The 25,973-nt window shown below is 38.8% G+C and overlaps 1 protein-coding gene across 2 annotated transcripts in view; it reads right to left on the bottom strand.

Annotated features, from left to right (window-relative positions):
- The window catches only part of LOC306769416 (uncharacterized protein), a 34,382-nt gene extending 8,903 nt beyond the window's left edge, over positions 1-25,479 (bottom strand). The window contains exons 1-24 of one of the 2 annotated variants that reach the window (XM_079258004.1): positions 25,434-25,466; positions 24,997-25,113; positions 19,731-21,365; positions 18,046-18,107; positions 17,555-17,593; positions 17,221-17,460; positions 16,569-16,744; positions 14,450-14,544; positions 13,893-14,024; positions 13,574-13,672; positions 13,287-13,379; positions 12,671-12,729; positions 10,602-10,708; positions 9,344-9,442; positions 9,219-9,256; positions 8,667-8,810; positions 7,991-8,116; positions 6,308-6,346; positions 4,603-4,728; positions 4,373-4,487; positions 2,130-2,234; positions 2,013-2,047; positions 954-1,121; positions 335-469 (exon numbers count right to left, since the gene is read on the bottom strand). In XM_079258004.1, coding sequence (XP_079114130.1) covers positions 335-469; positions 954-1,121; positions 2,013-2,047; positions 2,130-2,234; positions 4,373-4,487; positions 4,603-4,728; positions 6,308-6,346; positions 7,991-8,116; positions 8,667-8,810; positions 9,219-9,256; positions 9,344-9,442; positions 10,602-10,708; positions 12,671-12,729; positions 13,287-13,379; positions 13,574-13,672; positions 13,893-14,024; positions 14,450-14,544; positions 16,569-16,744; positions 17,221-17,460; positions 17,555-17,593; positions 18,046-18,107; positions 19,731-21,038 — 3,540 coding nt within the window. In that variant the 5' untranslated portion in view covers positions 21,039-21,365; positions 24,997-25,113; positions 25,434-25,466. Of the gene's footprint in view, positions 1-334; positions 470-953; positions 1,122-2,012; positions 2,048-2,129; positions 2,235-4,372; positions 4,488-4,602; positions 4,729-6,307; positions 6,347-7,990; positions 8,117-8,666; positions 8,811-9,218; positions 9,257-9,343; positions 9,443-10,601; positions 10,709-12,670; positions 12,730-13,286; positions 13,380-13,573; positions 13,673-13,892; positions 14,025-14,449; positions 14,545-16,568; positions 16,745-17,220; positions 17,461-17,554; positions 17,594-18,045; positions 18,108-19,730; positions 21,366-24,996; positions 25,114-25,433 lie in introns of both variants that reach the window. The other variant, XM_079258005.1, reaches the window with a different exon arrangement.
- Positions 25,480-25,973: the final 494 nt, after the last annotated feature.

The raw sequence follows: 25,973 nt of genomic DNA, 5'->3' as shown, positions 1-25,973 counted from the left end.
TTTGTTTGAAAACACAAAGCTGATTCGATTCAGTTGGAAAGTCACATATGATTTTAAAGGCATAAAAAAGAAGAAATTTAAAGATAATTTTCAATTAAACAGCTTATTTAAAAATGAGTAAAACAATCATTAGTTGTCTGAAGAGTTTTGGGCCTCATTAATCGAATGTCTTTCTTCAAATATTGTCAATAATAAACTGACTCAGAGATTTTTCTGTTGACTTTAGCTGATGATGTATGATCACTTTGAGTCTGATTTTCAGCTAAGGTGTTTGTTTATACAGATCAAAATCTAAGACAGATTTGTGACCCTGACTCCTTCCAAGTTTTCATACCTCGCTGCAGTTGAGCTCCATCTCCTCTAAGACAACATGGACGCAGAGGGCCCTGCGTTTGTCAGTGCATTGATTGGTGACGTGATTTACGACAAAGTCGTAGCACGACTGCCAGTTGCTGAAATACATAATAGCCTGCAGGGAAAGAGAGACGTTTCATTAAAAATGGATAAAAACAAAGATGGCGGTCAAACATGGATGGTAGAAATATTTATATATTAAGTCTGCAGCACTTTTTTCTTTTAATACACACATTTTCACACAGTGGGAGTCAAACATGAGCTTCCTGTAACAGGTGTGTAAAGATGTCCGTCGATCATTATCAGATCGTTTAGTAGGCGTATCAGCTTCTCAGCCACAATTACGCCACGTTGTTCAGAGCATAAAACATCAGGATATTACAAGAAGATGAAAAATACTAGATAAAGTTTGAGATTTTGGCTTCTTGTTTTCAGCCAACGCCGTTCCTGACGTTCAGACTGATGGAAAAAAGACGAATTCAAGCAAATTAGGTAGTTTGTTGTGTGTTTTTCAGCTGTCAGAATTTCACACATCCTTCATTTTCCTTCATCACAACTTCCCATTTCATCTTCTGCTTTGATTAAAACATGCTCCTCACCCTTTTCTGCAGCGGCAGGACCACCACGTCGGTCAACCGGGTGGGAAGATCCTTCTTGGCCAGAAAAGGCCACATGAGTTTAGCGATGTCCTCGTGTTCGTATTTTTCATCTGGAAAACCCGTCAGCATCACGGTGTTGAACTGAGGAGCGCTGCTCGAGCTCGCTTCCTACAACACAAAGTAAAGGAACTGGAAATTCTGCATCTGTTTTAGGAAACTTGGAAAATGCAAAACTTTACCTTGCCGGACATTTTTCTCTTGACAAGAAATAAAATATAATTGACTTTAAAGGCAAACTGATACAACTTTTACAGCCTCAGCGCCCACCCCCTCCCCCGCATCATCTGTCATAACAACACGGCATCTAATGGATTTGAGCCGGGTCCAGGCTGCAACTACGTCGCTACTCGAGGCTCTCCTCATATAAGATGGTAGATCTCAAGCATCTACATGCTCCTATTCCGTCAAGTTATGAAAAACAACTAAATATGTTACCATAGTTACGGTGAATCTACACAACCATCTCACCAAAAGAATATAATCCAATCCAAAACTCTAATCAGATGTATTAATCGAATAAATATTGCTTGTGCCACAACTTCTGTTGACTTTCTTCCAAAAAACTATTAAAGTTTTGTCAGTCAACGCTCAGCTTCAGAACCAACAACAAATCCAGAAACCTTGCTGTAGTCCTGGACTCGGATCTGAAGCTCAGCCGTTACATTAAGACGGTTGTGAAGTCGCCTCAATATGGAAGATTAAATGACCGATGACTCAGCAGGATTTAGAAAAACTTGTCCATGCATTTATCTTTAGTAGACGACTGCAATGATGTCCTTCCATCAGACGCTGCTGCTCCAGTCCTCACTAAGACCTAGAAAGAGGATCCTGTATCTCCAGTCCTCACTAAGACCTAGAAGGATGATCCTGTATCCATTTATCGGATCTTCACACAGGCTCCTCGTCTGTCAGAGAATTAACTTCTAACTCCAGATGTTGGTTTCTGAAGCAAACATCAAGATGAAGAAGTGAAAAGAAAGCGGGCAGAGAAATGCTCACCTGGACGTCCTCCACCGTGTTGACAGTCAGATGAGCTGAAGAATACAGTTATTTTATCAGTCACTGCAGCTCAACATGGTGTATATGTTAGGTTACCAGTTTATCTAGTTTCCTTACCAGGGTTCGACCACCGCGGAGATGCAGTTGGGAAAATATACGGTCTGGCTTTTATCGTGATCCAAAATGGCGGCGTGGTTTTCAGTGGATCGTCACACGTTTTTACTGGTAGGAATGTTAGAGAACGATGTCAAAGTTAGGTCTTACTGTGCAACACATCTACCGGCACATTTCAGGACCTTAAAACTAAATGGGGCTCTTTTTTTTAAAGAAATTCTGGGATTAAGAATCTCTGGGAAAAATTGGGAGGTTAGATTTGAGAGGATGCTGGTTGGACAAGCAGCTCTTTGCCAGCTCAGACCAGAACCAGCTGGACGGTTGTGTCAAATCCCTAATGAACAGATAAACTGTATTTCAGCATGACAATGGCAATTATGTTCATTTGTTTTAGTCTTCTAAACGCAAACAAACAGGAATTAAAATGTAGTTTGTTGGAAGGACTTGAGTGGGAAAAACTGACTTTATGTGTAAGAATTAGTTTTTAAAAATGGCTTTAATTACTTCAAACATCCTCGTTGCTCCTCGTCCAAGCAGAGTTGTGAAGGAAGGTAGCCTTATTTTTGGCGTACTTGTTCTGGTGTACACCTCCACCGCTTGGTAGTGGTGGTAACGCGCCACTCCAATAAACACACCAGCAGACTAAAATGACTTCCTAACAACTTCAAACATTTTTTTCATCTGCAAGTGGATCCAGTGGCCTCGGGTCAAGTGGCGACTGCACTACAGGTAACCACACTTACATTGTTTGCTGCATAGATTTTTTTGTAATTATTGAATTATTCAATCTAGGAAAATCATTACGATTACAAAACCTCATTTATCCCTTAAACCAGTTACATGCTTCACATGCCAGTATAAAAATGACTCTTTCTCTCTTCTGAAACAGATGTTCAGGTAAGACACCAGGACAGAAGTCATGGGCGGAGGGGCCGGTCCTTCGTAGCGACACGAGGGACGACAGCTCTGACTGTGGCATCAGTGAAGGAAGCAGAAAGTTTTCAGGATCATTTATCTCAGCGGTTCTCAACCTTTTTGCAACACAGTACCCCTTATAAAATGTTTCTTTACGCCAAGTACCCCCTAACCACTGCAAAGTATTTTTGGTTAAGAAAAAACATAAAATTACAGCATTTTGTCATTTGTGTTTGTTTTATTAAACTTTAACCGTGCAAAACAATGGCAATTTGCTGCACTGCAAAAACTCAGCCTTAAAAAAACAAGGAAAAATAATATACAAAAATTAGGTAAATGTTGCTAAAAATAAGAAATTATCTGCCAACAGAACGAGAAAATTTGACTTCCCAAAACAAGTAAAAATACTTTTAAAACAAGGAATTCTCTGGCATAAAAAGTAAGAATTATCTTACCTTCAAAAAAAAAAAAAAAAAAAAAAAGTATAGTGTACTCAGTTTAAGATTTTTAATCTTACTTAGATTTCAGTTTTTGCAGTGTGTTTGCGTTGTCAAGACAACAGTGACTGATGGATATAATTGGGACGGCTGGGATTTTGGGAGGAATGAAATGGTGTAAATATAAATGTAAATTCAGTTTATAAATGTACACTTACATTTATTGAAATACATTATTTATTCAATCTTATATTTATAACTTTTATTTAAGGATGTTTTAAAGAAAACATAAAAAAGGTACACGTTTTCAAAAAAGGTCATGTACTTCCTGGAATGCCTTGAAGTACCCCTATTTTAGAAACAGTGATTTATCTTATTGAGCAGAGTATGAAACTCTCCACAGAGCTGTTTGTTTATTTAGAATCACACTGGTAATATGGCAGAATCCACAGATCCACGGTGATGTCATGTAAACGGATCATTAAAAAAAAACCCAGGATTTGTCACCAAATTGTCATTTGTTTTTATTCAGCTACCTTTTGACTCTTTCCACAACACTCATTTAATGTAAAAGCTTGTCTTCATTAAGGTTTTTCCCATCAGATCTACCGACGGACCTCGGGATTTTTCCATGATGCATGCAACCCTCAGCAGTGTTTTCCACCTTAAATTCTGCACATTTCACTTTTCTCCTCACCTCATCCACCCAGAAATTATATTTGTCCAACAAACTGCAAGTTTTCTGCACTGCACTAAGAACAATGACAGAAGGAAAACTGGAGGCTGTTTGATGGCACGTTTCCTAAAAAAACTGATGCAAGAACTTTAAATTAGACCATTGGTCATCACACACATTGATATAAATCATCCGAAAACAAAAATATATATACTTACAGGGAACTCTTGGTGTGCTCAACCGGAGCACTTTGTGTCTACAATCTTTTTTTTTCTGACTGTATAAAAGTCCAAGCTGATCAGCATCTTCCCTGGACCCAAATTCCACGTACAGCTGAGAGACACAGGACAGATAAGGTTAACAGGAAGCCATTTACTACAGTCTCTGTCCATCTGCTTGCTGGAACGTCAGTGTGTGTGTGTGTGTGTGTGTGTGTGTGTGTGTGTACCTTGTTGAGCAGAGGAAGGAAGTTTTTTATGGAAACAACTTTTCTCAAAACCTTCCTGAGCTCCTTGGTCTCTCCTACAGAGATGTTCTCGATGCAAACGATTCTTTCTCCATCATCAGTCACTCTCTGTTTAGAGAGCAGCAGGTCAACATTAAAACCAGCTACACACACACACACACACACACACACACACACACACATGGCATGCAACACACAACGAGTGTAATGGTTACATGTATTAGTACTGACATTTTTCAAAAAAGTGTTTGACATACAAGACAAAAACAGTCAAATCGTACTTGCAAAAACACTAACATGGAGTATTTACAGATTATTGTGAACGGGAACATCAGCAATCTAGTTTTATAAAACATGTTTCTAAAGTCTGTAAAGAACATATAAATTAAGGTCAAATTTGGCTGTTTTTCCTGATTACCTCATCATATGCATCTCGCTAGTACCGGGTTGGACCCCGTCTGCCTTTCAGAACTGCCTTCATACTTGTGGATTCAACAAGCTGTTGGCAGCATTCCTGAGATTTTGCTCCATACTGACATGTCATACTGCGACAGCCGCCTCATGGCTGAAGCTCAGGAGGAAGAGCAGTCATCTTTCAACTCGAATGTTGGGGGATCGATTCCAGACTCCTCCTGACTGTGTACCAAAGTGAGCAAGACACTGAACCCTAAGTTGCCTCCCGATGTGCCTATATATGTACGTTGCTTTAGATGGAAGTGTCTGCTAAATGACAATCGAATAAAATAGAATAGAAAGACAGCTGCTGCAGATGGGTCTTCTGCTGCTGCAGCCCATCTGAACCTGCAGTGATGCCGTACTGTTCTGGCAATCTGTTCATTTTGTTCTACGCTGCACCATCATGAGTTTACATTTAGATCAGGGGTACCCGAGTCCGGTCCCAGAGATCTACCATCCTGCACCTGTTAGATGCAACCCATCTCCTACACACCTGAATCACACGGTTAAATTCAGCTCTGCAGATAACCAGAAACGAGACATTCATGTGGAGAAGGGTTGAGTGTAAAAGTTGCAGGATAGTCGTCTCAAGGAGCGAACTTGGGAACGCCTGAGTTGAATGTATGCTTCCTTCTGTTAGGCTTGGTGACTTTTCCATAACTTGCATTTAATTTTGGAGTGGCTGTTGTAGTGAGTTCGATTCTGTTTGATAATTTTTTTTTTATGTTTATATAGTAAAAGACAGAAAAACAGTAGAGACTAAATCAGTTGGATGTTTCTGGCATTTTTCAGATTTATTAGCCGTGTGAGATGAAGCAAAGCCACAAAGCGCTGGTTTAAACTCTTGGATGTATTTAATCTCAGTACTCTGACAAACACTTCTGCTGTTTCTGACACCTAAACACACACTAACACCTCCACTCAGTCATTCCAGTAAACATCTAATACCGTCAAAAACTCATAACGGTTCCTTATCTTCCAACTTCTGCAAAATAATAAACAATTCGTTCCGTTTCGTTCCAACTTTTTACCGTCTTCTCTAAGAAAACCAAAGTCTGTTTCCATTCCTGGCAGGTTTTAGTAAGTCAGATTCACCTCATTTCCGCCTGTAACTTACAGATATGTTCCTAAATACTCGTCACGCAGCACTCTGAGGAAAAACTTAGAATCTAATTTAAGTGGGTTTTAAGAACAAAGAAGTAAAGTTTGAGTTTATTTGCAAAATACTTACGAAATGCATCAGATGCATCAGAGATTTGTAGAAACCAAACTGAAACAGGAAGAGCAAATGGCTTCGTGTAAACACAGAGACGCAAACGTGGCAAATACAACAGCAACAAATCACAATGGGCCTCGTTCGCCAACTGTTGTCATGAAAAAAAAACATCTACTAAAATAATAAAATTACAGTCATGTTGTCAGATTTTCAAAGCTTTGGAACATTTTTTTTTTTTTTTTACAAAGCATGTTGTTGTTGTAGCAGATCATGTCCTGGTGTTATTTCTTCTGCAAAAATTAAAGCATTTTTCATTCATTCATTCATTATCCTAACCGCTTAATCCAATTCAGGGTCACGGGGAAGCTGGAGCCTATCCCAGCAGTCTTTGGGCGAAAGGCAGGTAACACCCTGGACAGCTCGCCAGTCCATCGCAGGGCCCATTTTTCATTCATTTAGGGACAAATAATAGTCCAGACCAGATTTAATCCAGTTGGAGAGATTAGATTAGATTGGAGAGAGATTGGAGTCTATGAATGTCCAAGTCACCTGGGACTCAGATCCACCTGCCGAATGTGGTCTTTAATCATTTTAATTGATTAAAGACCAGCAGTAATTATTACAATTAGTTTAACATGGTTCCCTGCTGGTCTGATCCAAACATCACTGATCAACCTGCAGACAGGAGGTTTGGAGGTTTTTATCTTATCAGATTTGTGCTTTACTCCATCCCTCCATCGCATCTTAAAAGGGTTATGCTGCAGATATATAAAGAGAGGAAAGTTTATTCTGTGATGCACATCTTTCTCCTTTTGCACCTACAGCATGAGTTTCTTTTAAAATAACTTCTAAAACACAACTTTAGAAAACATTTTAGATGATTTGGAAGATGATATTAGTGAATGAGGCCCAATGAGATAAGACTGACTGCTAATAACAACTTGCTACAGGCTAACACTAGATAAGTGAGAAGTTATTCCAGCGATGCAAACTGACAAGATACAGCTGTGCTCATATGTCTTCATCCCCTTTCATTAAAGAAAAGGCTGAATTTACAACAGTCACTCAAATAACTGCAGACTATAAAAAAGAACAATAATTAAAAAATTTGCAAAAATATAATTTAGTAATATAAGACACTGTTTTTTCATTTAATTGAGTTAAAGAAAGAAAAACAAACAAACAAACTGGTCCTGGACAAATTAGAGACTTTTCTGTTGAACAGTGGGACAAAATACCTGTCAACAGGTGCAGAAGTCTGACTGAGAGGAACAGAAAACACCTGACTGGAGCGGAAATATTAAAGGGTTGTCCAACATAATATTAGTTTATGAGTGATGTAATATGTAATAAATTATCTTATTTGTTTGCTATTTTAAAAAAATATTTCTATTGAACTAGAATTAGAAAATAATGTCATGATTTTCATAAAATTTTTATTTATTATTACTTTAGTCAGTTTCAGCTTATTTTACAGGCAGCTGTTTTTTACCTTCTTTAATGAAAGGGGATGAATAAATATGAGCACAACTGTAGTTTCCTTCAGTTTAATCGGATGGGTACAGTGCCGTTTCACAGCAGAAATACTGAAAATGTTGAATTTCTTATACTGGATTTTCTTTAAATAAATACAAACTTCTTGATGTTCTTCATGACACTGAAAACAAACATCAGTATTTTAAAGTAAAACATGCTTACCAAGGTCATTGAGATGTTGGTGTTCAGAGGCCGTATACAAAGTTTCTGTTCTTTAAAACGAACGCCGCCCCACTGCATATCCACAAGCATCTTGACAGACCACACACTCGGCATCAGGGCAACAGCCTCAGAGGAAAACAGGAAAAATGCACCTTCATTATCATTCTTTAAAAAGGTTTTACAGCAAACAGAATATAAGAAAAAAAAACCAACCGTTTTATCAGGGTATTTATGAAGAAATGCAGATGTACAGCTCAGTGCTTACTAGGATATGCTATTGTTCCGATTCGATTCCGATTTTTTTTGGGTGCCGATTCGATTTAAATTGCGACTCTCACAATTCTTAAACATTGCTGATTTTTGTAGATTAAAAACATAAAAAGGTAAAAAACCTTTTTTTTTTTGCTCGTTATTTTTCTTCATTTCAATAAAGAAAAGACAACCCAGTAGCCAGACCATCATACTGCAGCTACAATGCCCAAGAAGTCAAGTAAAAAGATCAATTAAAAAAAAACAAACAATAAAAATGACAAAAAATCTATCGTGCATTCATTTTATTTATTTGGGAAAAAAAAAAATTGCTTTTTTTTAACCAAAAAATTGATTTTAAAATTGTGAAGAAAAAAAATCCTAATTTTGGATTTTTCTATTTGATTTTCCCACCCCTAGTGCTTACCAGGCCTTTCTGAGGAATAATGTAGAGCTGGTCTTTTCTGTATCGGAATCCAAATGGATAAAGCAATTCAGCAACGTCTTCCTCCTTGTAGAGACCATCGGTATACTCTGGAAGGTTGCTGATCAACACCAAGTTCACATGAACCTAGAGGGGGGAAAAAAAGAGTAACGGGAAAGCAAGTTTGCAATTTTATATGAAGATAAATGCGTGTGATTTATAAAGTTGGTGGAAAAAGCTGATTATTATGGGAAGAGTATATAATCTTCAACCACAGTAACCTGATCCACAAGCAGACACATTAATAGTGCTTCCTGATGCTTTAAAACACATCAGTGAAGAGAAAATACAAACAATAAAACAGTCTGTAAACAGCACTTGAAATTTAGCTGCACTGTTGGAAAAATCAGGCTGAAAAATATGTTTTATATTATTATAGTTCTGTAGAGCAACTGGATCATCTGTTTGCTTTCACACGCAGACAACAAGTTTTCACTTTTAAAAGTAAAAACAGAAGCAGAACCACCGCTCAGAAGTTAATGGGATGAAACTCACTTTGTTTGAAAGGCATTTCCTTTTTGTCCCATAGCATCCTGGAAAAGAACGTCCGAGAAATGAATAAGTAAAAGATGATTATATTAAAATCATAGCGCATTCATTACCCTTAAACGGTTCCTTACTTAGATCTCCGGTTCTCAGTTGTGTTTCTACCATCTCCCCCACCGTCAGGGAGGTCACAGGGTCTTCCGAGTAATGAGGCGTCGCTCTCCACTTGACAGCTGGAAGAGAAGAGAAAAATGACATGTGGGACAAGAGCTCCATCTTCAGATGTTTACACCATGCAGCCAATCACATGTGAAGATTGATGAGGATCATACCATTATGCGAAACAAGGAGGGGAGACAGAAAACAGGGAGTGTAGTGGTACAGGCCAGGTAAACAGAGAGACAGGGAGCTGAATCTGAGAACCCTCTGGTGACCTTTGTGGTTAAAAAATGTCCCTTTTCAGTAACTGTGATAAAGCCTTAAATGGTTTGGCTCCCTCGTATCTGTCAGAGTTGTTACATCAACATGCTCCAGCCAGGACTCTTAGGTCCTCTTCTCAACTTTTACTTCAGGTCCCATTGGCCAGATTAAAATCCAGGGGTGACGGAGCCTTTTCTGTTGCTGCTCCTTAGATGTGGAACAGCCTTCCCCTTCACATCAGAGCTGCTCAATCTGTCTCTGATTTTAAGTCTGTTCTTAAAACCCACTTCTTTGCTCTGGCATTTGGTCATACATGAGCTTTTTCTTGTTTATTTAAATTTTACTTTTATTTTAGATTTTTATTTTGTGTGCAGATGTTATTTATTTTTTAATGTGCAGTGTTTCATTTTAATTTGTGGAGTGTGTTGTTGCTGTTTTATTGTTCAGCAGCTGCTGCTGTAGAAATGTCCTATATAGATAAACTTGAACTTGAAAAATCATCATATCATTAACATTATTTTACTTTTTTTTTTTCCTTCCATAAAACATCTAAACAACTTCCATAAAGCTCAAAACAAACATACATTTAGTCAAGTTTAAATGCCAGTTAGAGTAAATGAATTACTGCCTCATTTGTTACAACAAAACCAACCAAACAAACAAAAACAGGATTATTTTTCATACAATAAATATAAGAAAGATGAGTCTTTGGTATCTCAGGGAAAAACATCTGAGAAAAGTCTTCAATAAAGTTAGGAAGCAGTTTGAAGACCCAGAGGTGGACTACGGCATGACTTATCTAGCGTAGGACCATGACTGGACTTGGTTAGTGGGGCCTTTTGAGAGAACTTAACTCCTGTTTAGTCCTTCTTTCACACCTCCTTTTTTAGGCTTTAAGTTTCCTCAGGAATGAACTGAATGTCTGAAGATGCTGATGTAGACGACACATTTCAGACTGTTTACCACACATACCTGCTTCAGTCTTTCCAGCAGAGGATGAAGATGCAGCTGTTTCCATCTTTTCAGGACAGCTGGGTTTACTGGTTTTAGTGGTGGAGGAACTGGACTCTGCAGATTCTCTGTGAAGTCAAGTTACACGGGTTTAACTTGGGAAAGCAATGAGGAAACTGCTTCAATTTTGGTCTTCGACACTGCCTGGCCCTCCCAAAAAAAGTCACACACTAATATTTAGCTGAGGTTACGGCAGCATTCGCCGTGGCATCGCTTCGATCAGCGTCTGCAATGTGACAAGACTTGTTAACATTCACAGATAATTTTCTTCTGATCTTCCTTCTGATGATGGGAGAGTCTGAATGCGGCACAAAGGCTTCTCCAGCACATCCCAAAGACTCTCAGTGGGCTTCAGGTCTGGACTCTGGTGGCCAGTCCAAGTGTGGAAATAACGTCTCATGCTCTCTCAACCACTGATGGATCCAGCTATTATAATTCTGGGATATGCCTCTGAAATCAATACACGAGATAGAATAACCTGACCAGCTGCAGCCCCAGATCCCAGACTGGCCCCACCCCACTGCATGCTGGCTGCATCTCTTCTTACCCTGATGCTCCAACCACATTGAAACAGGGTATGGAATTAGATTTGTTCCATAATCTCCTGTCAGGGTTTGGACTCCTTGTGCTTTAGTTTCAGGTTTCCTATTTTATTTTGTAGTTTTTCCTGTTTTTGTTGAGCTTTATTGATTTCCTGTTGATTTAGTTCACCTGGGTTCATTTAGTAGATTTGTTTCCTGTGTCTTGTTGTTTTCGGTGTATTTATGCCCTCTGTTTCTGTGCAGTTTTTTGCTGGTTCATTGTGTTTGTGTTAGTTCCCTGAGTTCGTGTGTTTCTATTAAATCAGTCTTTAACCTGCATCCCAGTTCCCAACCCCTGCATTTGGGTCCACATTCCCACCACCAGCGTGACATCTCCAAGCAAAACTTTTTAAAACAACAATTAAAACCAAAACTTTCTAAAACTTAAGTAAAATAAATGATCTCAAAATCAAAAATGATCAATCATCATGAAAACTATTAGGCTTTTATTTGGTTAAATTGAGTAGTTTTGTTTGCAGTTTCCTCTTCCTCTTTCTCTTTCTCTCTTCTCGCCATTTTGGTTGCGCTTCACCATCTTTGGTTTTGATTCAAGATTGTTTGGTTTCATTTTTGACACAAACTCTTTCAGGGGCACATTCTGATTGGCTGGTGAGTTTTGGAGTGATTTTGAGATAATTGATTTTACTTAAGTTTTGGTTTTAATTGTTGTCTCTTGCTTGAGTTTTAAAAAGTTTCGCTTGGAGATTATGGAACAAATCTAATTCCATAACAGGGTAAATCTGGAGTCATCAGACCACATGGCCTTCCTCCACGGCTCTATAGTCCAGTGTTTATGCCCCGTTGCAAACTGAAGCCTTTTTCTCCAGTTAGCCTTACTGGTTGATGTTATCTTGAAACTGAACAGCTGTTCAGTTCCAGTTAGTTGAGTTCGCTTCACATCGTTCAGTGGAAATGTTCTTACTTATAGCTCTGTGGTCGACAGATCTTTATTTTACCATCTGAGGTGGAAGAGTTCACTGATCTCCAACATGCAAGTTGTTTTTCTGACCACATTTCTTCCTGATAGTTCCCCACTTTCCTTCTGGAATTTAATAATAAGTTGGACGGCTCTGAACCCAGATTTAGTCATTTCTGCACCTCCTTAGATGTTTTCTCAGCTTGATGTCAGTAATCAGACCTTCTGAAACAAAATAAAACCTTTCCACATGCTTGTTTGAGAAGCTACTTATTGCATCAGTTGGGGTTAAATAACTCGTTTCCAGCTTAAAGTTATCACCCATACGGTCATGATACAACAGTTATTTGTCCTATTTGCTGAGTTAAATGCAGGTTATTTTATTGTTATTGGCCAGGCAGTTTAATTGATACAAAAGGACATTATGTCCAGGGTAAAGATTACTGAACAACAATAAATAAACTACATTTATGAAGGGATGTTTAGTCAAAAACAAGACCAGAAGTAAAATCTTTGGATGAAACGTAACTTACTGCTGTGGAGGATTTGTCTGCTCCTCTGTAGAAGTTGGAGGAGTCGTAACATCAGCAGGCTGTAAATAAAAACTTGTTTAAATGAACATGATTCTTGACTGTGAAAGACAAACGTTCATGTGTTCATCTGTCAGGGGCATGTGCAGAACTTTCCCACACATAGTGAGTGTTTTTAAAAAAGTGTCTCGCTGTGTGCTTTTCAGCTTTTTCTCCAATCCAGACACATACTTTGAAAAACTTGTTACAATGTAAAGATATTTAGATATTTAATAAGAATTTTGTTCAGATGTTGGACAGTCCACATCACAGCTTAGAGCAGTGCTTCTAACCTGCCCCCCCACCACACTCCTAAGTCTGGTCCCAACGCTACAGCTGATCTATATCTACACGAGGGTTAGATGGTAAATTCTGGAAACTATCGTGATCATTAATATGAAGCTGCAAGGCAAAAAAAACTTCTTTCTTTCCTAACGTCACAAACTCAGACAGATGTCCTAAAGACCCAAAAATAAAACATTAAAAAAAAAAAAAAAACGGAACGGGGAAAAAGAAAAACACACTTTAATAGTCCTGTTTGTGTGGATTTGGTCACATAAAGAGAATAAAGGTTTAATACCTTTTCAGCCACCACTTTATCTGGAATTTCTTCTGTGTGGACGTTCTTACAGCTCCTCAGTTTCTCTGCATCTTCCTCTTTCTGCACGTTTGCCTACATGTACACAAACATCCAGCATTTAGGAGGTAAAGTCGACCCTGTCCATGTCAAAAGCACCAAAAAACAAACCATCACTAGTTCATTTAACTTGGAATTCATGTAACTTTAAATAAAAAAGAAAAAAAAACACACTTTAAAAGTCCTGTATGTGTGACCTTAGTCACATAAAGAGAATAAAGCTTTAATACCTTTTCTGACACCACTTTAACTGGGATTTCATCTATGCAGAAGTTCTTGCAGCTCCTCAGTTTCTCTGCATCTTCCTCTTTCTCAAAGTTCACGTTTGCCTACATGTGAACAAACATCCAGCATTTAGGAGGTAAAGACGACCCTTCCTACGTCGTAAGCGCCCAAAAACAAATCATTACTAGTTCATTTAACTTGGATTTCATCTCATTTTAGTAAAAAAAAAAAAAAAAAAAAAAAGCTTAATGCCAAAATCTCTCAGATCGTAATGATCTTACACATTATTTACAGTATGAAAAGTGAAAAATAACTTTTTCACACCTCATTTCTGGATCTATACAGCAAGACTGATGATACTTTTCCAAATGTCTTCACAGCAGCAAGCACTTCAGCGTGAGTCAGAGTCTTATGAATATCGGTGAGCTTCACCATGGTTGCAGGCGAGTTCTCCTCCTGAGTAACACACACACACACACACACACAGACACACACACACACACACACACACACACACACACACACACACACACACACAAAAAACGTTTTACTGTGTAACTTGTTACAGGGAAGACAAAGCATCTGATGTTCAGATGATCATCCAACCTGAATTAACAAGACCTTCTTAAAGACATTATGAATGTGTAGTGTAGGTTTCCATGATGGCGATCATCAATATAAACAAAAACATGTTCAAAAAAACACAAAAGCACATTTACAAAACACTTAACATCCACTTCTATTCTTGTTTGACTGGCTTATTGACACTTTTAACTGTGTTTAGAACCACAGAGGACAGACAGTGCATAAATCTGATACAATAACGTCCCTACATGTCAGATGTGGAGTCCAGTGTCTTCCTCAGTGTGTTGAAAACTCACCTTGTTATTTAAACGACCATTGTTCTTGGCTACTTTAGGATTCATAGGTTGAGCCACGGTTTCCAAATCAAACCATCGTGATGAAGACTTCATTTCTTAAAAACAAAAAAAAACCCAGGAAAAATCAGAGTCAGACTGCTGGAAGCTACCAAGTTTGCTAAAGTTAATACGTCATGTATCAAGACATTTTTAACATAAGACGCTCAAATTTCCTGGTTTCAGTAAGTTTTCACATCTTGTGCAAAAGTAAAGTAAATGCTGTTAAAAGTATTTATTAGCATTTTGCAAAATTACAACTTTGGCTTTAAACAGATAAGCTTTAGGATGTTATTTTATGGACCTGCATTAAAAAAAAATCCAAAATGGTAAATAACATTAAAAACAGTGTGACATTAAAAAAAAACAAAACAAAAAACAAAATAAACATTGAAAAAAAATTCTATTTCTTTATTCTAAAAACTGAAAAGCACTTATGGTAGGTCTGAGATTTAAATATAGAACTGCTAATACGATAAGAAGTCTCATAACTATTAAATTAATTTAACTTGTTTGAGTCACATGACCTCAGTTTGTAGGAAAAGTCAAGAACGTGTGGACTGAAACAAGAGTCTGTAACACAGCTGGACAAGCAGCACGATGAAGACTGAAAATGTCTCCAAACATACAAGTCTCACTTTTAAAGCATCTTTATATCTTTGTGGAATTAAAAGAATATGGCTCTAAAAATACTGCAAAGAAACCATGAAACAACCAGTCAATCAGCAATCAGACGACAGCGTTTCTGGTCACAGCAACGAGTTCTGGGACACCAGGTCATGAACTGTTTTCTCCTCTGTGACTTCATCCCTTACAAACTCAGATACAGATCAACTTTGCACCAAATATCTGAAAAAAAGACCAAAAAAACTCAAGCTTTGGGCATCATACGGTGTGTATGAAGCACAAACAGACTGCTCCTGTGAAGCACGGTGGTGGCAGCATCATGCTGGGGAGGTACAGACATCTGAACAAAACTGGTTTCATTTGTATGAATTAACAGATCAGCGTGACGAGGCTGTGCACTGTTACAGCCAAGACTTCAATCTGGTTTAGAGTCTATGTGGTGTTGATCAGGGATCCATGCACACCAGCACAACCTGCCCAGTTTGTAGGAGCTGGGAACTGGTCTGCCTTCAGGAACGGGCAAAAATACATGTGAATTGTTTACAGCCTTGTCCACACAAAGCCGGGTCTCTCACAAAACAGATATTTTTTCTACGATTTGACCCGCCATCCACTCGAAAGCGCAGATTTATGGCATCAATAAAAATGAAAGATTTACGTAGAGTATACCATGTTTGTGCATCGGCTTGTTGTCATGACACCGTTCCACCGGCATGTCAACCGCTTTACAGCCACCGGCCCGGTCTAAGGCTGATGCCATGCATATAAAAGAAGTCTGGCCGTCAGCTGCGGAGGAGGGTAAGGGCCTACCCGTGGTTCCAGGCTCTGGCGTGGCAGGTGCCTCTCCGGGCAGTCCGCTCTCTGAATCCCCTCCCGGTACGGGATCCGACCTAGCTGACTCTGGCTAGCTCTGGCGGCAGATCTCGGACCATTTTCTAATCAGTTCATTTATTTAGGACAAAGACGAAAAAACTAACAAAAATCCACATGAAGTTTCAGAAGGAGTCCCCGACGTCCACCACACCTCTTGCGCCGGAACGGCATTTATCATTTTGATTTCCAATCCCACCTGGCCCCACCCCCCCACAGCATGGGGGGGGGGTGGGGCACGTGACAATATTAACATACATAACCTGGGTTTTAGGTTTCGAAACGTCACTGCCTGTGTCAAAAAATGCTTAAGGTGACACATGCGACCAGCGGATTTATAAATACCCGGCTACATGTATACATGGTCTAAGGTCATTATGCTCCACTCCTTCTCTGTGGGAGGCACGGCATATTGATCATATTGATCAAATGACTCAAACTCTCCTTCAAAAGGCAGAAAAGAGAGGAATATAAAAGGCTAAGAATATTTGTTCAAGGCAACATATGTTTGGTTATCCTGAACTCGTCTCGTAGCTGTTTTTTACGGTAATGGTTCGACGTAAACATGATGTTTCCAGCAGCCTACCTGCACTGCTTGAACTCCTCCTTTTAGAGCTCGATCTCTCCAAGACTGACGGTTTCTCCCAGCCTTTCCTTGGTGTGAACCCTTTTTCACTCATCCTGCTGGATGAGGGACGTCTCTCGTTACTTCTTGAACGTGATTGATGGGATGACAAAGGGCTATTGTCAGGTTTAAAACCCCTGTGACATGTAAAATAAAGAAAGAGACACGGACTTAGAACTCAGTGTAACCTTTGCAAAGGGGAAGAGAACAGTCTCAGAGCTCGCACAGAGACTCCTAACTGTCTTCTTCGCTCTATTTTAACAGACTACCAGAAGCAAGTCATGAGTAAAACACGAGGTGCAAAGATAACAATAGGTTGGTATGTCTGAGTGAGCCAAGCTCATTAAGCATGAGGCACCCTGCTTCACCAGAAAGAATCAATCTTTGTTAAAGTAATCTCAAAAGTTTAACATATGATAAAAGAAAAGTCATGAACAAATGATAATACATAAATTTTCTAACAGCTATCACACCATGCAAATAAAGAATCAGACTTAGACTTTAGGAGAGCAAAAATCAAACTAATATAATGTTTAAAAAATGTAAACAGTTCAACAACTTAACATTTTTAAGACTATTTGGCGTTTTATCATCTAGTTTAATCTCCACTGACCTGCGAGAGCGTCCAGAGCTGCATTTAGATCTTGATTGGCTGCTGTGTTTTAGCCGTTGACTCATGTGGTCGTGGTGGCGACGGGGGCTGCTGGAGCGGGAGCTGCTCCTGGTCCTGGATTTGCTCCTTGTTGGGTAGTACCACGGGCTGTGTGAGGGCGAACGCCTCTCATGCTGGGTATTCTCATGATTATATGGCCATGAAGTTGAAGGAAAGGGTTCCACATTTTTACTGGGATCACTGGCAAGCACAGAAAATAAGAAAAGTATGAGTGTATTGGCATAAAAAGAGAAAACTCACAAAGGTTCACAGCTGCTCTGGTGTTGACATTTACCCCAGAAAATGGTCTGCATTACCATCCCACTGTGGAAACCTGTGGGCGGGGGGCAAACAAAACAAAACACTCTTATTCAAAGATGAAAAAAAAAAACATTTGGGCATTAATCCAGAAACACCTAAATTTAATTACAATTATATGTAAACAGTTAAAAAAACATATGACGGGAATTAAAAGAAAATACAATTGAAGATTAAACAAATATATAAAAATGAATTAATGCATACAAAATTACTTTAACAGATTAAAACAATAAATATGACAAGTGGTTGCAAATTACAACAATGAGTGTCAAGGGATTAAAGTCAAGGCAGCGGTCTGATTCTTCCTCACAGGCAGGATTTCTACCGCTATTTGCTGTACTGTCTACTTCAGAAATAGAAATAATTTATTATCATGACTTCATCCTGCTCCTTTTCATACACAATCGTTCAATTTATGCTATTTTTGTTCAATATATATATATATAAAAAAATCAAATTAAATACCGTTTCCGGAGCAGCTTGCAGTTTTCAAGGTGACTGCTGGTATTTTGGTGAGGGAACCAATCCTGGTGGCCAGAAAAAGTAAACAAATAGAGACCTCATGTCATCATTTAATACAGTTTTTGTTTTGTTTGTTTTCAACAATATATATTTTAACTTTACAGCAAACTTAAAAAAAACTCTTAGAATATTTCACCTTTGTCCCTCATTATGACATTAAAGACGTCACCCTACAGATCAGATTCCAGGATGGTTTATTTCCCAAAAAGGAATACATTCATTACATTGCTTACAATTGATTGACTGGCTTTAAGGTTGACAAATTTTTACAATGAAAAGTAAATGCAGGAGTTACATTGTTGGGAATAATAAAACAAACAAAAAACCCTCAGGTTCCTTGCATAACCCTGGTTATCTAGTAAAGTCTCAGAGATGTCTCAGTCTGGGATTCACCCCTCTGTGTATTCCTCACTCATCTCATTACGCCAAATCTTTTCATGTTCTGGAACAAGTTGTGCACGCTTTTGTTTCTTCTCGACCGGACTACTGCAACAGTCTTTATGTAGGTATCAGCCAACATGCTCTTTCACGCTTGCAGTTTAGTCCAGAATTCTGCTGCACAACTTTTAACTGGGACCAGAAAACATGATCACATCACCCCGATTTTAGCTTCTCTCCACTGGCTGCCTGTACGGTTTAGAATTGATTTTAGGATCTTATTGTTTGTTTATAAAGCTTTAAATGGGCTGTTCCCTCAATACATTACCAAATGCTTGCAAATTTACACCCCAATGCTCACGTTGAGGTCCCAGTCCCAGCTTGTAGTGCCTAAGACGAGACTTAAGACTAGAGGGGACAGGACATTCTCCGTAGTCGGTCCTAGACTCTGGAATAGTCTGCCCCTCCATGTCTGAGCTGCTCCCACAGTGCTTTAAGTCTCGTCTAAAGGCCCACTTTTATTTTTTGGCTTTTAATACTGCGTGAGTTGTTGGGTCCTCTGTGTCTTTTACTTGTTTTATTTTTCCTTTTAATTAATTTATTGGATATTTATTTATTTTTAATCGTTTTACCTGTTTTTATTTTTTAACATTATTATTTAATTTAATTTTTATTTTGTGATATTTGACTGTGCAGCACTTTGGCGACATTCTGTTTTTAAAAATGTGCTTTATAAATAAAGTGGATTGGATTGGAAATCATTCACTGGGTTTATAAAAGGCTTCACCTGTTACTTCAAATCACTTCAATGTCTGGTGCACAAGAATCTAAAAATGATATACTTGTATTGGTATGTCCTTGCTGTCTCAAAATGCCTTGTAAGTTGTGCTATCTTGTTTTTCATAACTTTATTTTTGCCTCTTGTTTCTTTATTTGTTTTTCTATGTGAAATGTACCCTGTTTCACATAGCTCTCTACCATCAATAGTTTCACTTTGTTTATTGTTGTCTGTTTGTACCCTGACTTGTTGTACAATCTTTAAAGTTAAAAAAAAAAAAAAAAAAAAATCACATTACATAATAACAAACAGTAGAAAGTTTCACTGTTCAAGCTTAACTTCTTACCAGGATGATTCTGGCTGCTGATCTTTCATTAAATTTCATGTTAAGTAATCAAAAGGAATAATATCAGACAGTGAAATCAACAGGCTCCTTAATGAATAAAAGAACAAATTCCAATGGTTTACTTACCTTCATGGTAGGACAAACTACGTTGCACAGTGAGCAGACATGTGGAAACGTCGTCGGTGGGGTTGCAGCATAGTCATTTATCATGTCCTGCGTTGGACCACTGCACAATGGTCCTTCTGCTAGAAACTGCCCGCTCTGAGGAGGCAGGGAGTAGTCCGCCCAGCCGGGAACAAACTGAGGTAAAGGTGAAGGAGGAGCAACAAAGCTGGGGTTGAAATAAGGTGGAAGAAAAGGATTTGAAGGAGGAAGAAAATTAGGCTGAAAAACTTGGCCCATCTGACACGCTGGCAGCTCGTGCTGCGGTTCCTCTAGTGCCTTCGGTTGCAGCAACGGCTCCTTTATCTTTTCTTTCTCATTGTGTTGCTTAGATTTTTCTTTCCTACTGGTGCGGTGAGCGTCCAACCCTGACAGACTTCCACTTTCACCTCTGTTGGCTCGATACCTACCATCAAGTCCATGGTCAAATGCTTCACTGTTTTTATCAATAGTCGTTGGGATTGGCTGGAGTTGAGAGGAAGATTTTGAGTGAGTTGAAGCTCGTTTCTCCTTCTGAATGCGAATCTGTCTCAATATTAGAGGCAGATTATCAGAGGTGATCTGATCTTCTGGGTAAGAGAGAAGATACTTCAAGTCCTCCTTACCAAGTCCGAACTTCTGAAGGATGTTAACAGCTACTTCAGGTGCGTACTTGGGATGCTGAGACTCTTTCGGAGGCATAGTTTTGTCTTGCACTGGATTGTTAGCATCACCTAACCCTGGAATGGCTTGCACATCATGCTGTCTTTCCCTGCTTGGATAGCTAGATGATGCTGAAGACAATTTGGAAGAATTCTCCTTGATGGGGCTTTTGTAAAAGCCAAAGCGGTCTAAAGAGCTACCGTCACTCTCAGAGTGTCCATGCCTTTTAAAAGTGGAAGATTCTGGATGTGAAGTTACTTCTTTGCTTGAAGACAGACGCTTGTCTCTTTGAGTGCTGCTCATATAAACCTCCTGGTTTACTGGCTGATGTCTTGACCTTTCTCTGGCGTTGCCAATATAAAAATCTCCTGATCTCGCCTTGTCCTTATCTAATACAACTCTACTCTGTTCTGGCTTGTAGCTTTCTGATCGAGATGATGGTGGTGGGATTGTTCCTCCCAAGTTAGAGGAAGCTGCAGAGGCAATTCCCAAAGAACTGAAGCTGGATCCATGATAGTGATGTGGTGCCCTCCAGGGGTCCCCTTCTGACTGCTTACTGGTGAACCCATACTGGCCCTGGGTGGAAGTCCCCTCCCCTGAGACATAGGGGTTATAAAGATGATGGGACATGTTTTAATATCTTTAAGGAGGCTCAGGAGAATGGTGTCCCCACAGCAGGTGAAGATGACATTTTAGGTAAGTTTAAATTTGCTGTGTTGGAGTTCGCTCTCAGGGTTTAGGCTTGGACATTATTTACATGTGTACCCTCTGAGGGTTGCAGACCTTCAGCAGGAAAAGGGACAAAGTGGCCAAAATGGCAATCATCAGTGAATAAGGAGAGAGTAGTTATTGATTGAGATAGGACTTTGGTGTTTCCAGTTGGGAAAAAATCCTTCATATGGCGGGTCCTGATGCCAGCTACACAATATTTCCACCAATGTTACATCCAGGTGTCGACTAGTAATAGAAAACAGAGGAGATAAAGCATAAAAAAGGTGATAAGCGAAAACAAGGTCAAAACTGTGAACAGGGAAATTTAAAGCAGCAACATTTTCTCACTTTCCAGACACACACACACCAGCAGACAAAAGACAGCATGGCAAAACACTAAGCCAGAAATGTCAAACTCCAGTCCTTAAAGGCCACAGTCCTGCAAGTTTTCAGTGTTTTCCTGCTGCAAAACACCTCATTCAAACCAAATGCATCCAACAGCATGTTCTTAAGTTCTGCAAAACAAAGTACTTTGGGTCAGGCGTGGAAAACATCTACAACCTGTAATCTATTTTATGCACTAACGTTTTTTTTATCTGGTTAAATTCATGAACGAAACAAAGTATCCTTCTAGAAAGGCCAAGCTATGGTAATTAAAAAAGCTCTGCTAGAAATGCAAAAAGGAATTTCAGGTACACTGGTTAAATATATTGACAAGTTTTTGCTAAGTCCTGTGTTCTCCATAATAATGGATTAGTCCACCATAACTAACACAAAGTGATTTATGTGGATGTATAGACAATATTTAAAAAAAAATTGTAAACATGGCTTCAGCATACAGATAAAAAAGGATTAAAAAGCAAATCAGAAATACACTAAATAACCAACACCTCAGCAGTCTGATGCTCATATCGAAGCTTGGCCTCCCCAAGAGCTGTTTGATTTTAACAGAGCTCTTATCAAATGGACAGAGATCAATATAGAGTCGAGGTGCCCAAAGACGGTCCTCGAGGGCCGCCGTCCTGCAGGTTTTCAATGTAATGCCCGCTTGGATGTAATGCATCCAACACACCTGGTTTCCATTTAACGGATCCAATGGCCAATTAAGTTCTGCACAATGAGTGATTAGTTTGAGTCAGGTGTGTTGGAACAGGGATACATTGAAAACCTGCAGGTCTGTGACCCTCGAAGACCCAAGCTGGGCACCTTTGATAAAGAGCATGGAGGCAAGAGCCACCCAAACAACTTATTACTGATGCAGCTTAAAAGTCAACAGTTTATCGCAATAAATGTCAGCAAAGATGATATGTGAGTAGGTTACAAGCATGGAGACAGGACAAGAGAGAACTATCTAAGATGAGCACAAAGAAAGGAGAAAAGGACGACAAATAAAAGCTGCTCAATAATTTGAGGTATTGGTAGGATCCTGTAAAACCTGCAGTTATTATCACTAGTAATACCTCAATAATGTCTTTAAATTCCCTCTATGTGTGGAGTCTGATGCTCTCAGAATCCAGGTATTGCCATCTTGGAATATGGTTGTGCCACCAGGAAAGAAAAAATACATTGGGATAATCTGGTTATTACTATTATTCTATTATTATTATTAATCTCATACTGTAAGCTGAATTTTAAGTGAACAAATGCAATTTTACATTCTAACTAAATATGACTTGCAAGACAGAGGGCACTTTCTTGAGTCCGATGTGTGCAAATTGTTAAGTGAGGCAAATGCATCTTTAAATCTGCTCTCTTTGGATATAGTTTACATCTGAATAAACATCACCCAACTCTGCTAGAACACCAGTGAGATAAACAAAGTGTTCAAAATGCATCTACTAGAGCAGTGGTTCCCAAACTGGGGAGCCCAGAGTTATTACAGGGGGTCGCAGCAAGGCTAAATAAAACTTGGTAGTTTTTACACTGGATAAATTTGTAAAAGTACTCATAGGAAATGATGATAAATCAACAGGAGAGATTTCAAGGAATAAAAAAAGAGAACAGACTATGATGGAGCATATCTGTCCCTGCTTGACCAGTAATAATAATAACCATTGTGGGTCATAATGAGACCATAGTTTTTTTCAAGTACCAAAATATTATCATCTATTTTAATGAAGTATGAAGCCAAACACCAATTGGGGACTTTTCATCCTCAACACAAAGAAAAAGCCTGCAGGTTATTTTAGAAATAAACTATAATATATAGCAAAGTTGTTTTAATAAAGCAGCTTCGTGTCATGGAAAACTCCACTCATCTGAAGTAGTTTGCAGATATTCCTGCTTTAAAATGTTTCACACTGAAGCAGAAGAATGGATAATAATACTGACACAGTTTTAATTATAATTCCCTACAACACAGCCACTTCAACTAAAGACGCTTTTCTTAGTACGTTTCTTCAGTTCATGTGACGGAAGGGGGACTCGACATTATTGTCGTTGATGAAAAGGGGGCCGTGCAGAAAAAGTTTGGAAACCACTGGACTACAGCAATGCAATAATGTGAATATAATATAGGAACATTCTCACTTTGATTTTATTCTTTTATGCATCTCATTTTACTCAGTCATAAGTATAATCAATTTTTTAATCTTTTCACACCCAGACCTTGGTTGAAAGGAGAATTTGCAGGACAGGAAGTTAGGGTGTGGGTGCAGTTCCAGTTTAAAATGACCTTGTGTAGCCACAATGCATAATCTCCCTTATTTAACCGTATAACTCATATGTTTAAATAACCAATGATATACATTCACATCCAGCTTTGTGAATAAAAAGCCTCAGCTGAGACTGCTGCTGATTTTGTCCAACAGACAGTCGATTTCCAGAGGTGGCAATTCCTGGTCCAGAAAGTAAAAGTCCTGCCATGTTTTTGGATCTACCTGTACATTTAGAACAGGTGTTTTCACTGACAGGCTCGTTTACCTGGAAAATAAACTCATTAAATTTAGCTCGTTTGGTGACTGGTCGGAACAGCTGCTGGACAGGACTTTTACTTTCTGGACCAGGAATTGCCACCTCTGGAAGTCACCTGTCTGTTGGACAAAGTCAACAGCAGCTACATAGATAAACAAACTCGAATCTAACAGAAACTCCTTTTTTTTTAAATTTTTTTTTTTATTAAACCTGTTAGGAAATTTATATATTATCATTTGTTCATGACTTATCTTTTCTTTTATCATATGTTAAACTTTTGAGATTACTTTAACAAAGATTGATTCTTTCTGGTGAAGCAGGGTGCCTCATGCTTAATGAGCTTGGCTCACTCAGACATACCATCCTATTGTTATCTTTGCACCTCGTGTTTTACTCATGACTTGCTTCTGGTAGTCTGTTAAAATAGAGCGAAGAAGACAGTTAGGAGTCTCTGTGCGAGCTCTGAGACTCTTCTCTTCCCCTTTGCAAAGGTTACACTGAGTTCTAAGTCCGTGTCTCTTTCTTTATTTTACATGTCACAGGGGTTTTAAACCTGACAAAACCCTTTTGACCCTCTTCTGCACAATATGACACCCGTTCTTGCAAGACAACTTTAATACCCAGGGGCAAGGCCGGATTATCCAATGGGCATTATGGGCACAGGCCGAGGGGCCCATGCCCACTTGGGAAAAGACCAGCAGTTTGGACATAAAACAAAATGCATATAAAGCCAGATAGTTACACCACAGACTCCAGTGTGTTGCTATTGGTACCACTGGTTGAGAGATGTTAGAAATGTCATTTCATAGTGTATCATTCACAATTTTCACAATGTTGTGGTGGGGAAGGGGGCCCCTGCAACACTCTGGGCCCTGGGGCCTGTCCACTTTAAATCCGGCCCTGCCCAGAGGTCACTATATCCGGTGTCCTGCAGGTTTGAGATGTTTCCCAGCTGAAAACTCACCTGATTCAAATTAATGGACAATTAATAGCCTTGTAGAGAATTTAACAAGCTGCTGGAGAGCCATTTATTTACCCATCAAGGACCGGAGTTGAGGATTTCTTCTGTGAACAGTTTTCCCTGAAATTATATTTGAACACATTCCCTTCTCATAAGCTTGAGCCTGTATGTCATTATAGAAAGTTTGAAGCATATTTTACCATAACCAGGAAAGAGTTATAGCGTCTAAAGGGAAACATTGGTTTGTTTTTACTAAAATCAGCTGTTAGCTTCTTTGTATGGTGCAACAAGGCTAACATTAGCTTCCTGCGGGACATTTATAAAATAACAATAAAAAACACCCTGACAGACATATGTGCACATATAAGTGTGATAACATCAGGTATATTATTTTATGAAAAATTTGAAAAAGAAACCATTTAAACGTTTTTGACACTTACCGTCAATGTTTATTTTTTGCTGCTGCTTCTTCTTCTTCGGTTTGTACGCAACGATGTGGTGCTCTTCTGCCAGCAGGTGGTCGGAAACATACATTACATTTATACCCTAAAGTTATTTTATATTAACTACAGCATAACGCTGTTCACTTCAGAAGATGTACAATTATCCACTTTTTCTTTACATTTCCAGCACTTGCAAAAACCACATGGTTTTTATATGTTGCTCACACTAAAGTTAGAGGTCAATTATTATGAGAAACTGAAAAAGACAAAAGATCTACATCTCAGACTCCACAGATTCAAGTCTGCAAGTTAAATGTTTACAATTTTATCCAAGTACAGTCAGTGCAGTTTCTCCCAGAAAAAGCTGATTTTCTTCTACTGTTGCAAAATAACAAATTGTGAATATTTTTTTTGCCAGTACATCTTCTTATTCACTTGATAAGTTACCTTTATACTGTATTGGTCCGTGAAATGAAAAGCATATCAGTCCTGTGTTTTGTTTTGTTTTTTTTTATTATTATATACAAAGAATAACAT

This window comes from Telmatherina bonti (assembly GCF_933228915.1).
Source record: "Telmatherina bonti genome assembly, chromosome: 18".
Taxonomy (NCBI): Eukaryota; Metazoa; Chordata; class Actinopteri; order Atheriniformes; family Telmatherinidae; genus Telmatherina; species Telmatherina bonti.
This window is presented reverse-complemented; position numbering and strand designations above follow the sequence as displayed.